This window comes from Aegilops tauschii, chromosome 7, assembly GCF_002575655.3.
Source record: "Aegilops tauschii subsp. strangulata cultivar AL8/78 chromosome 7, Aet v6.0, whole genome shotgun sequence".
NCBI classification, from domain to species: domain Eukaryota; kingdom Viridiplantae; phylum Streptophyta; class Magnoliopsida; order Poales; family Poaceae; genus Aegilops; species Aegilops tauschii.
The window spans coordinates 5,042,534-5,054,790 of NC_053041.3; the positions used below are offsets into that span (position 1 = coordinate 5,042,534).

Below are 12,257 nucleotides of genomic sequence, written 5' to 3' on the forward strand. Positions count from 1 at the left end.
GTTCATCTACATGTTGTTCGCCGCACTCATCACTGTCTCCACATTCTTGATGGACCACATTTTTTCGTTTGTGTGTTATTTCTTAGATCCAGAGCCCCAATGTTGCTGCATGTCACGACGTTCCATGAATGCGCGTTTGACGACAACGACCTTATTGTGGTATTGTAGAAGTGGTTAAGGTCTTGCTTGACGACAATGACCTTATTGTGGTTTGCGTGTTATTTCTTACCCACTTCGGTGCAACCGCCCTCACTAAACGTATAAAAGGTAATATGGATCTTTGGCAAATCATGCCCACTTTCAAATGTATAGCGGGTCGCCCCCAGGATCATATATGTCGTATGTGCCGATTAGCTATTTTTGTAAACCTTCAAAAAAATTAAGTGCGTCAAAGTGGGGTTCGAACTCCCGGCCCCCTGGTGTACTTCCATATCATCAAACCAACTGGGAAAGCAAGGTGTTCAAACTCCTGACCTCCTGGTGTACTTCCACACCATCTAACCAACTAGGAAAGCAACTTTGTTGTGCCTACTTAATTTCTATTTTCTTCTTATTGTGCATCTTATCTGTTTGGTTTTCTTCTGCTTTATAATTTTTTTTTTCATTTTGACTTTTCCTTTCCATTTGCCTGAATCCGCGAACACAAATTACAATCAATTTTTTTTCTAAATATGTGAACATTTTTCAAATTTATGAACATTTTCTTTAATTTGTGAACTTTCAAAAAATTCATGATTTTTTCAAATTCATGGAATTTTGTTCAAATCGATGACCTTTATTAACTTTGGCAAAATTTCACAAATTCCAGAACTTTTTCATATCGATGAAAATTTCCAATATCGTTAACCTTTTGTCAAATCAACGAACTTGAAATGGCCCAATTCGTGAACTTTATGTTTTCTATTTTCTTAAATTTGCAAGAAATATATAAAATTTATACAAAAATTTCAAATAAATATTTTTGTCTTTAAAATTTGATCAAAATGTGAGCATTGGATCTCTGAACAATTTTTTAAAGCGGGAACACTTTTTGGAACTCTGAACAAAATTTGACAACATGACCATTTTTATGAATTTATGAACATTTTCAATGAATTTTTAACATCTAATAATAAATATGAACAAAACTTGATATGTGAACCAAATTTGGAAATTCTGATTTTTTTTTGAATTTTAAGAACATTGATTAATAAATACATTTTTTGAGATTCTGAACATATTTTTAAATGAAATATTAAAATATTATTTACAAAATCTGTAAATATTGAAATTATAAACTTATGAAAAATAGAAACAATAAACAGAACAAAGAAGTAAATAGTCAACGAAGACAAAAGAAAAGGAAAATAAAAATGCGGCTCAACAATATCCTAGAAGGTTCAAAAACCGAAAATATCGGCTGCAAAGTTGAGGTTCCCGAATGTAGAATGCTATTTTTTCATACCATTTTTAATGAATTGATTTTTTAATCTATGAAAAATAGAAATCCGTGAACATTTTTTAAAAATGATCAACTTTTCTCAAATCAGCGAGAACTTGGGCCGGCCCAGTTGTGCCCGATGGGAGCCACATTGTCGCCTAGTGAGGCCAAGGCCTAAGCATTTTTTTTCTTTTCTATTTTTTCATTTTTCTTCTCTTTTTTTGTTAATTCATTTTTCTCCTTTATGAACTTTCTTATTCTTTTTGAAACCTGTTCAGAAATATGAAATATTTTATGGAATACCAAAATAATAGTTCTAAGTAACTGTTTTAAATGATATTTTAAAATTCTTTTTTCTTTCAAATATTATTCAATATATTTTTATAAAAACATTTATTGATTTCAATTTTATCCCTTTATCATTGTCACCAGGAGTCCTGGTATCAGAAATTATTTACCCAGAGTGTCATCATTGTTGGATACCAGTTATTTTCTACAACAACTCATGTTTTTGCAATAGACTTTCCATGTTGACATGAATGTTTGAAATACTATTTACATTTCAGATTTAGTAAATAAGAAATATAGCCAAAGACGACATGTTTGGAGCTATATAATATGATATGCTGAAACCAAAGGAGATGCGCAAATATGCGGGTGCGGCCACTAAGGCATAGAATCTCGTCCACATGATTTTCCCTTGAAGCATGAATTTTGTTTTAGAGTTTGTACTATATTCGGTTGGAGGCAAGGATTTTTTTATTACGGAAATGAAGGAATAAGAAAAGAAGCTAATAAGAAAATCGTAACTTATGTGTGTATGGATACCTTTTTTTTAATAAATACAGAAAACCAAAAAAAAAATTGGTTCTTGATTCTATGAGGCTCTCTTATCATATATTTCTAAAGTAAATTGCTAAACCACTCTAGAGATAGGTCGGAATAGGTATCAGGTGAACAAACAATAAGAAAAAAACATTTTCAGCGTTGTAAAGTGATTGTATACCATGATGAGAAGCGATGAAATAATTTTGTTTCTAATCCAGAGAGAAAATATGTGTATACATTTCATTTAATATTATTGTATCTGATTTAGATAATTTAATTATGTTAAGATCTGAATATTAAACCTATGTGGTCATTAGACAAGATGGAAAAAATCTGCCATCATTTTTAGTGTTCGTGATTTGCTTATACCCAGCAAATGAAATATAATCTCAAACAATGAATCACATATTTTGTAGTATAGGTCAAGTTGAAAGACTAGCTTGCCAAACGAGGCTCCACTAGTATATGCCGGTGCGAATGCATGGGTTGCAACAAGTATTTGCTAATTGGAAGCACCAGACGAGGCTCCACATTAATCCTAGAGAAACAATATTAATAACCATAGGATTGTTTAATATACATCTACTCCCTCCATTCCTAAATACAAGTCTTTTTAAAGATACCACTATGGACTACATACGGAGTAAATGAGTGAATCTACACTCTAAAATATGTTTATATACATCTGTATGTAATTTGTAGTTGAATCTCTGAAAATGCTTATATTTGGGAACGGAGGGAGTAGGATTTAAAAGAAATCTAGATGTTTCACATAGCAGTCCTATGAGGATACGGTACAAAAGCATGTCCATGTGGTAGGGGGGGGGGGTCGTTTTCGTTCCCAGGAGCATTTGCTCCTGAATGAACAGTACCACTAAAAAGTGATAGAACGTTTAAAAATAATCATGTGACATGGAGCACTAGTGTTTCGTCGGTGAAGAAAACAAATTTGGGGGATATTTTGGGGTAACATTTGGTGTCCAATTTTTTTTTATTTTTTTACAGGCCAAAATGTTGGAATTTTGATGTGACTATGAATACATAAAATAATCTTGGAATTTTTTTAAAATTTCAAAAATCATTTTTCGCGCGCAAGAGCACATGCTCCCGGAAGCCAAATTGGATTTCTTGTCCATGTAGTTTCCAAAACAGAGACATTACTGCTTGCAACCAAAGAATAAGAAAGGAACCCATACCCAACACGTTTCCATGTATGGATCAGATTGGCCTGATGTATACTTAACAAGGAGATTTACTAGCGATCCATAGGGAATATGCATGCATATGTGTATAGGATTCGGTCATAGTACAGGATGCATGCGCACAAGTGATACATGCACAAAAAATAGAGTTGATTTGGACTGCCCCGCAAAAAAAGATTTAATATGAACAATAAAGAAGCCAAGAGTTTTGGGATACACCATCAAGAAAAGAGTTAATTCTAACTCTCTTTAGGATATAATACAGTGCATGGTGTTGACAATTATTTCCTGTTGTCTCCCTCGATAGCCAACTTGTTCTCGCTTTGATGTGGTGAGGTTCCTTCAATGTTTGTGAATGTAGCCAAAAAGGAAAAAGTATAAACATTGAAGTTATGTATATTTCTTTCACCTACTTCAATGCTTCTATTTCTATGGGTATTAGCTTCACAATTTATCCCACAAAAAATCTTCACGGTATTTTTCCCCACTTTATGAGGTACCAACTATAAGATTCATGATTTAAGGCAGAACACAATTCAAGAAAAGCGTTGCAAAATAAGGTCAAATACATTTTTGAAGTACGGGTTTTCCAAACTAAATATTTTCTGACTTTAATTATGACCAATATAATTCAAAATATATTTTCTAACTTCGATATTGAACTATAAAAACCCTTTTGTATTGACCGGATTTGCTTAGTTCCGCTGTTGAAGATGCTTCAGTGGCGTGCTTCCTGAGTAGAGGGTTCATGTTCACTGTATACACGTGTGCACCCGACAGTTTGTGACGATGATGTGTGCTATCCATCGATGAAATCGAGGATGTGGGCCGGCACTGTTGCTGCCATCTATGCAATGCAAGGACTTGGTGGCTGGTCACCGATCATGCACATGCATGAGCACCCCACAAGCAAAATATATAATACTCTCTTTGTTCCTAAATATAGGTCTTTTTAAAGATTTCTATACGATATAGAAATCTCTAGGAAGATTTATATTTAGAAACGAAGAGAGTAATAATAATAATAATAATAATAATAATAATAATAATAATAATAATAATAATAATACAAAGCGAGGACTTGGCATCCTATGGGTGTGCTCCTAATTCCAAAACTAGGAACTACAGTGACCATGAACCCTCTACTTCCGATGCTAAGTGTTCAACAGGTGCTTTTTTTTCTTTGAGAAACACTCAGATCTATTATAAATATTCATCCGAAGTAAAAAGTATCCGAAACATAGTAAAAATTACATCACGGTCTCTGAACCAATGAACGATCAATAGCGTTGCCAGAACGCGCCAGGTGACAACACATTCAATTAAAGACGCCGGAAAAGCAACAAAACATTCTCATTTTCGCCACTGCTAATGCCGCCTCTCTCCTCTCTTGCATTAGCTCTTCAGTTTGCAACAGAGGCTCATAGCAAAGGAAATCAAAAAATTCACCAACAATCTCATGCATGCTTGCCCATGCAGCAGCTTCCAAGAATCCAATCATGGGTCCTAGTAATGCTAGCATTTTGTTTTTCCATTTGATGGTGGGATTTTGTCCACGTCTTTTTGTTCTTCCCCCATAGCAAGGTTTACCCCACTTGCTTTTATTTCATTTGGTTTTGGTCGGGTTGTGTCTTGTGTGTGCCCACATATTCTCCCGTGCTGTCTTTAAACCTTCCGTGAAAAATGCATACGGTAGAATTCCACCAACCACTTGAACAATGAAGTACATGGCTCTAAAAACTTGTACTTGCAATGACAGCGATAATTTACTTGGAATCTTATTTTCCTGCCAGCATATAGGTACGTATAGTGAAACTTTAGCTGAAAATTTGGATGTACAACTAAACATACAATGCTTAGCATGTGCAATGGATAGCAATAAGGAAGAATTTAAGTCCAACATCTAGAACATGCATTACTAACTCCCTAGCTAGGATCAGTGACGGAGCTTGGGCCACATATTAGCTCAACTTATGTCTGCCGCAATGGCGGGTCAGCTCGTCGGCAAACTTGTCGAAGCTCCTACGCTTCTAGCCAACCGTCATCAAAATGGAACCGGTGCGTAAAGTTTTTGTAAAACGAGTACGTACAATACCGTTGCTCACTTGTTTTGGTGATGTTATGCCCACATCCTTTCCTTTTTGTTTTCATTTGCTCGTTAAGTCGTTTGTGCCATTATTAAAACTTTCACGGAAAATGCATATGGTACACTCCAACAACCATGAACAATGAAACTTGTACCCAACAACAATGATGACAATTTACTTGGAATGTCGTTTATAGTACTAGGTATAGTGGAGGACGTCTATGAAAAAAAAGACCAACATCCAGCTGAACACGCCGAGGGGTGTAATGAGGCGACGGTGTTCAGGGTGTCCGACGGAGTGGCGGTAGCATGGCGTATCGTGTGGTGATCTCAACGAGCGTCGGGGCGGACGCAGTGGACTGAGCTGAGTGGTGGGATGAAGCGGCATGATTCAGGGTGTTCGACGGAGTGGCGACGGGATGGCGCATCGGCGTGGCAAGCTCAGCGATTGTCGGGGCGGCACGACACTGAGGGGGTGGATGGGGCGGCAGGGATCGAGGTGCTGGCGAAGTGGCGGTGGCTGCCGAATCGGCCAGTGTGGAGGTGGGGTGGGCGGCAATAGGCTTGGCTGCATAGGCATATGGCAATCTTTTGTGATGACCAAAATATTGTGGACTTCAATATAAATTTGACGTCAGATCTTTTGGGCTAGAAATTTGACGCCCTCAAATACGTCGTATTTTGATTGAACCTATTCAATTAATCGGTGCGTCATGGCAATTTTTTTGTTGACTTTTTACGCTACACATGACAATTTTCAGTGCAGAAACATCGCAAATCCTATAACACAAAGCATGGCAATTTTATCTATTTACGCATGGCAAATCTGATCGTCATATTTTTTAGCGCTAAAATTCTGACGTTAGATATTTAAATTTGTGAAAATTATTGGTCAAACGATATATTTGTTGTTGGAGCCATTTAGAAGGGCAGTGGTACCCAGCCCACAATGGATCCACTTTGGTTTCTTTCCATGACGTTTTTGTCGACAACAAGGAGTCTACGATAACTTCATCAATTTTAAGACATGTCAGTTCATTCTCTCAGGACGTGTTTATAGGGATAGAGCATAATTATGTTTATAGGAATGACTGTATGTATATGCTTGTAATGGTCCGGATGAATGTATTGTGTTTAAAAAAAATTCTGAGAGCATCTCTAGCAGACCCCGTATAATGCCCGTCCCGCAAAATAACAGCCAAAATACGGGTCCGTGTGAAAAATGTTGCCCGACCAGCCCCCGCAAACACGCCAGACCCGTAAATTTTTTTAAGGGGCGCGGAAAGCATCCCCGTCAAACCCGTGAAAATAAGGATTTTGGAGGCGACCCCAAGGGGCCTTGTATATGCGAAAGCCCGTTGGCGGGAATCCAACCGCCATCGGAAACTTCATGGCTTGCTCTCGTCCGCCCATCCCCGATCGCCGGCGCTTGCCCCGGCCGCCGCGCGCGGCCCCGACTGCTGCGCCCGCCAGTCGTCCGCCCCGTCTGCCACGCCCGCCGGTGGTCCGCCGAGCCCGCCGACTTGCAGCTCTCTCGACAGAGGAGCTAGCTAGCTAGCTAGCTGAATCGATTCGAACGGATCAGCTAGCTAGCTAGCAGCTCAATCGATGTGCGTCTAGCTAGCTCGCTAGCGAACGGAGGAGTTCGGCCGCCGCCCGCGCGCCGCGGCCGTCTGCTGCTGGCCCCGGCCCGGTCGCGCTCGGTGGCGAGCACGAGGAGAAGGTCGCGGAGGCAGGAGGTCGAGATGGGAAGGGCGTGAGGAAGAAGATGGTATATTTAGAGAATATTCTTTTTTACGGGTTGATTATACGGGTTCTGTTCGGCCGTAGCTAAAATTGACCCTTATAATGCGTTTTCGTCAGCCCGTAAAACACCTATACGGGTCATGATTTTAAGGAGAGATGCGTTTCTACCTTTGTTTGAAGATGCTCCAGTAGCGTGCTTCGACACGACCGGACGGGGAGCGGCCGTGCTGGAACCTGATTTGGCAGGCCTCTGTCCCGCCTAAAATGCGTTCATTTGCATGGAGGGTCGCGGTGGACGCCCTTCCAACGAATAGTTGCAAAGCAAGGCGGCATATAAATGTGCCGATCCAGTGCCCATTGTGTGGTGCAGAAGAAGAGGATTCATTTCGTACCCTAATCATATGTCCGCACGCAAGGAGTTTGTGGGAAGAGATGAAGAAAGAATGGCAGCTGCCAGAGAAGGACAAGTTGAATCATACTGGTTCAGAGTAGTTGTTCGGCATCTTAGCTGAGCAGCCGGCCACGACGAGGGCGATGGTAATTATGCTAGCCTACGCAATGATATGGTCCATGGAAAAGAGATCCCACCACCGACCATATCTCGTTCGTATCTATGTAGTTATTTGTCATCATATGATCAGGCACAAAAACATACAGTCCAGTTGCGGAGTTACCTATCAGGCAGTCTCCGGCGCGGGCGACCAAGAAGTCGTGGCCCAAGCCGCCCGCTGGATGGACGGCGTTGTCGGTGGACGGATCATACGTGCATGATACTGGTGAGGCAGGTACTGGTATGGCCCTCCGTAACTCTGATGGCCCAGTTATCTTCTCAGCTTATCGGCATTTGTTTCACTGTAAAGATGCTTTGGAAGCGGAGGTTAGTGCCATACTTGAAGGATTATCTCTGAGTTCGCAACGAACTGATCTACCAATAGTAATCCAGTCTGATAACTCAGTGGTCCTAGCTGCATTAACAGATGATTCCCTCGATAGATCTGCCTATGGTCATTTGATGACAGAAATCAAGAAGCTTCTGCAGCTTCGTGGGTTTGTTCCGCTGAAAATAGATCATCATCATCAAAATAGTGTTGCTCATAGTCTAGCTGTTGTAGGAAGAACTGGAGATAGCATCGCTTGTTGGTTGCATCGTGTTCAGAGAGTGTCTTAGAGCTTGTATTAGCTGACTGTAACACTATTTCTGAGAAATAAATATCCACTTTTTCAAAAAAAAAAGTAGCGTGCTATGCCTCAGATACCACCAAAGAAGATAGATGTTGCATACACACGTGTGTTGCGTGCTCATTCATATACAGAAGTGCACCCGACAGTTTGTGAAGATGACGTGTGCCTTCCATCGATGCATGCATGCATGCATGTGCGATTGTCCTTGTCGGCATGACTCGACAAATGAAATCAAGGATGTGGGGCCGGCACTGTTGCTGCCACTTATGCAATGCAAGGACTTGGTCTGGACACCAATCGTGCACATGCATGAGCACCCCACAAGCAATTATAACAATAATAATAGATACCCTAAAAGCAATAATAGTAATAATAATACAAAGTCAGGACTTGGCATCCTATGCAACCAGAGTGTGCTCCTAAACAAGGAACTAGAGTGAAGATAAACCCTCTACTCTGGATGCAAAGTGTTCACAGATGGGTTTTTTCTTCGAAAAATATTCGGGTCTATCTATTATAAAGATTCACCGGAAATACAAAGCATTCCAAATATAATAAAATTTATGTATAGATCTGTGAACCACCGAACAACCACTGTCACCGCCAGGACGAGCCAGGTGACAACACATTCAGTTTAAAGACGCCAAAAAGGCAACAAAACATTCTCGTTTTAGCCACTCCTAATGCTACCTCTCTTCTCCCATGCAAGCTGGAGCATTAGCTCTTCAGTTTGCAACAGGGGTTCAATGCAAAGGAAACCGCAATTTTCGCAGACAACCTCATGCATGCTTGCCCCTAAGAATCCCATCATTGGTCCTAGTAATGCTAGCATTTTTGTTTTCCATTTGATGGTGGGGTTTTGTCGACTTTTTTTTGTTCTTCGCCCATAGCAAGGTTCACCCCACTTGCTTTTATCTCATTTTGTTTTGGTCTGGTTGTGCGTGCCCACATATTTTCATTTTCTCGCCAGTACCATTATTAAAACTTTCCTGGAAAATGCATATGGTACAATCCACAAACCACATGAACAATGAAACAAGGCTCTATAAACTTGTACTTGCAATGACGATGATAATATACTTGGATTTTTTTTTTGTTTTTCTGCCACCACATAGGTCGGTATGGTGGAACTTTAGCTCAAAATTCTGGATGTACAACTAAACATACAATGCTTAGTATGAGCAATGGATAGCAACAAGGAAGAATTTTACACCAATATCTAGAACATGCATTACTAACTCCCTAGGATACAATGATTGAAATGCATGCTCAGCTCTACTTAGGTCCGCTGCAACGGCATGTCTGCTCGTCGACAAATTCGTCGAAGCTCCTCTTCTTTTAGCCTACCGTCATCAAAATTGAACCGGAGCGTAAAGTTTTTTGTAAAACGAGTATGTACAATAGCATTGCTCACTTGTTTTGGTGTGATTGTGCCCACATCTTTTCCCTTTTGTTTTCATTTGCTCGTTAAGTCGCTAGTGCCATTATTAGAACTTTCATGGAAAATGCATATGGTACACTCCACCAACCATGAACATTGAAACACGGCTCTAGAAACGTTTACTTGCAGCGACAACGACGATGACAATTTACTTGGAATGTCGTTTATGGTACCAGTAGGTATATAGTGGAAACCTATGGAAGAAAAGACCAACATCCGGAGCATGCAAGATCATTACTACTTTTACTCCATAGGAGGCTAGGATAGGATACAATGCATTGAATGGTTGAGATGCTGGCCGCGGATGGGATCGGATCGGTTTAGGTCATCAATGTACGTCCACCGCCGCCGCCGCATGCGCAACGGTGGGTGAGCTCGTCGACGAAGTCGTCGAAGCTCCTCTGCGACGACCCGCCGGGCGCCGCGGCGGCCTTGAGCTTGGCCGTCACCTTCCTGAGCGCCTGGCGGAGTTCTTTGCCCTCTTGGCCGGATATGACGCCCTGGATCCTGGCGCTCACCTCGTCGGGGAACACCTTGCCGCGGTCCCCGATGGGCACGCCGACGCGCCACTCACGCACGACGAGCCGCCGGTTGGTGAACTGGTCGGTGAGCAGCGGGAAGCAGAGCATGGGCACGCCGGCCCACACGCTCTCGAGGACGGAGTTCCAGCCGCAGTGCGTGAGGAAGCCGGCCAGCGCGGCGTGGGCGAGCACCTCCACCTGGCAGCACCAGGGCACGACGAGGCCACGGCCTGCGGAGGCGGCCGCGAAGCCCTCGGGCAGCGGGTCCGGGTCGTCGGAGCTGACGATGTCCGGCCGCATCGCCCAGAGGAACCTGGCGCCGCTGGCGAGGACCCCGGCCGCGATGTCGTGCAGCTCCTGCCGGGTGACGTGCGCGTAGCTGCCGAAGGAAACGTAGAGCACGGAGCCCGGCGGCTGCGCGTCCAGCCACTGGGAGCAGTCGGACTCGGCCCACATGGAGGTGGCGACGCCGCCGCCGCCGGCGCCGCCGCGGGGGAAGCCGATGGGGCCGACGGCGTAGAAGGGCTTCTCGGCGCGCAGCGCGGCGACGGTGGACGCCTCCAGCTCCTCGACGGTGTTGCAGAGCACGTAGTCGGCGCGCCGGGCCTCGTCGAAGGCCTTGAAGATGATGCGGTGCACGACGGTGGTGGCGTCCGTGTCCTGCAGGTAGGACATGAGCTCGTGCGGCTCGATCGCCGGCACGCCGGGGACGTACGTGATGGTGTCCTTCCGCGGCGGGCCCTTGGAGGAGTTGAAGTGGCCGTGCTCGGCGAGCAGGTCCATGTGGTAGTAGAGGTTGAAGATGAGGGCCGGCTCGGTCCAGAAGGACACGTAGGGCACGCCGAACTTCTTGGCCAGAGTCGCCGGCCAGACGAAGAAGGTGTCGGCGACGAGGCAGGTGGAGGCCGGGTCGACGACGAGGCGGCGGAGCAGGTCCTCGACGTGCGCGGCGAGCACGTGCAGCTCGCCCTCCTTGAACTGGTCGTGGTTGAGCGAGCGGTCGAAGCCCAGCGGGAAGCCGTCGCTGACCAGCTCGTACCGCACGTCGAGCGGCTCCTTGTGGTCCGACGAGGCGCGCGCGCCGGCGAAGATGTCATAGCGGTGGCGGTCGACGCCGAGGGCTCGCGCGGTCTGCTCGTGCACGGACTCGGTGTTGACGAAGGTGACGGCGAAGCCGCGCGCGGCGAGGCGCAGCGCGAGGTGCGCCGCCGGGATGACGTGGCCCTGGTACGGGTACGCGATCACCACGGCGTGCGGCTTCGCCGTCCTCCGGCCGCCGCCGTTGCCGGTGCCGTTGGATGCCACCATCTCGTGCCCCATGCGTCTAGATTTTGGACTCGTGGTGCGCGTGATGGGCGGTAGGTAGGGAGGAGAGGACGATGGCGGCACGTAAATATACAGACAAGAGACGCTCGTCTCGTCTCGTCTCCATGGCCGCGCTCCGACAGCAAGTGATGAGACAAAATGCTGGGCGGGCTCACGCACCATGTGACATGTGACCACTTTGTTGACCTTATCCCATGAAACAAGATCTGCTCTAGCCCCTCAAAGTCATTCAAGTTCATCAAAGTTTTAAATTTTGGGGGTCCAGCAGTGTTGAAGCCTAAATTTATGAAATTTCAAATTTTCCCTAAAGCTGTTTTCTGAAAGTTCCATTTTCATAATCTATGGCATTTTACGGAGTTGAGGTGTGCTGCATTGTTTTAGACAGAGCCGAAAGATAATCGGAGAAGGAGACAAGACTAGTTGTTCAGACGTGTTTCAAATTTTGGGAAAGTTAATTGCCAAATTACGGATTTTTGGTTACAGACCTGAGCGATCTGGGAGCCAT

At 44.1% G+C, this 12,257-nt stretch overlaps 1 protein-coding gene across 1 annotated transcript; it reads right to left on the reverse strand.

Moving 5' to 3' along the window:
• Nucleotides 1-9,995: 9,995 nt before the first annotated feature.
• LOC109745825 (UDP-glycosyltransferase 86A1) lies at nucleotides 9,996-11,956 on the reverse strand. Its single transcript, XM_020304932.4, has one exon. The coding sequence runs from the start codon at nucleotides 11,912-11,914 to the stop codon at nucleotides 10,226-10,228; it is 1,689 nt and encodes a 562-aa protein (XP_020160521.2). The 5' UTR covers nucleotides 11,915-11,956; the 3' UTR covers nucleotides 9,996-10,225.
• Between the last annotated feature and the right edge of the window lie 301 nt (nucleotides 11,957-12,257).

Bases quoted from the DNA above. Each gene is read 5' to 3' on its own strand.
- LOC109745825 (XM_020304932.4), bottom strand. From the start codon at position 11,914: ATGGTGCGTGAGCCCGCCCAGCATTTTGTCTCATCACTTGCTGTCGGA.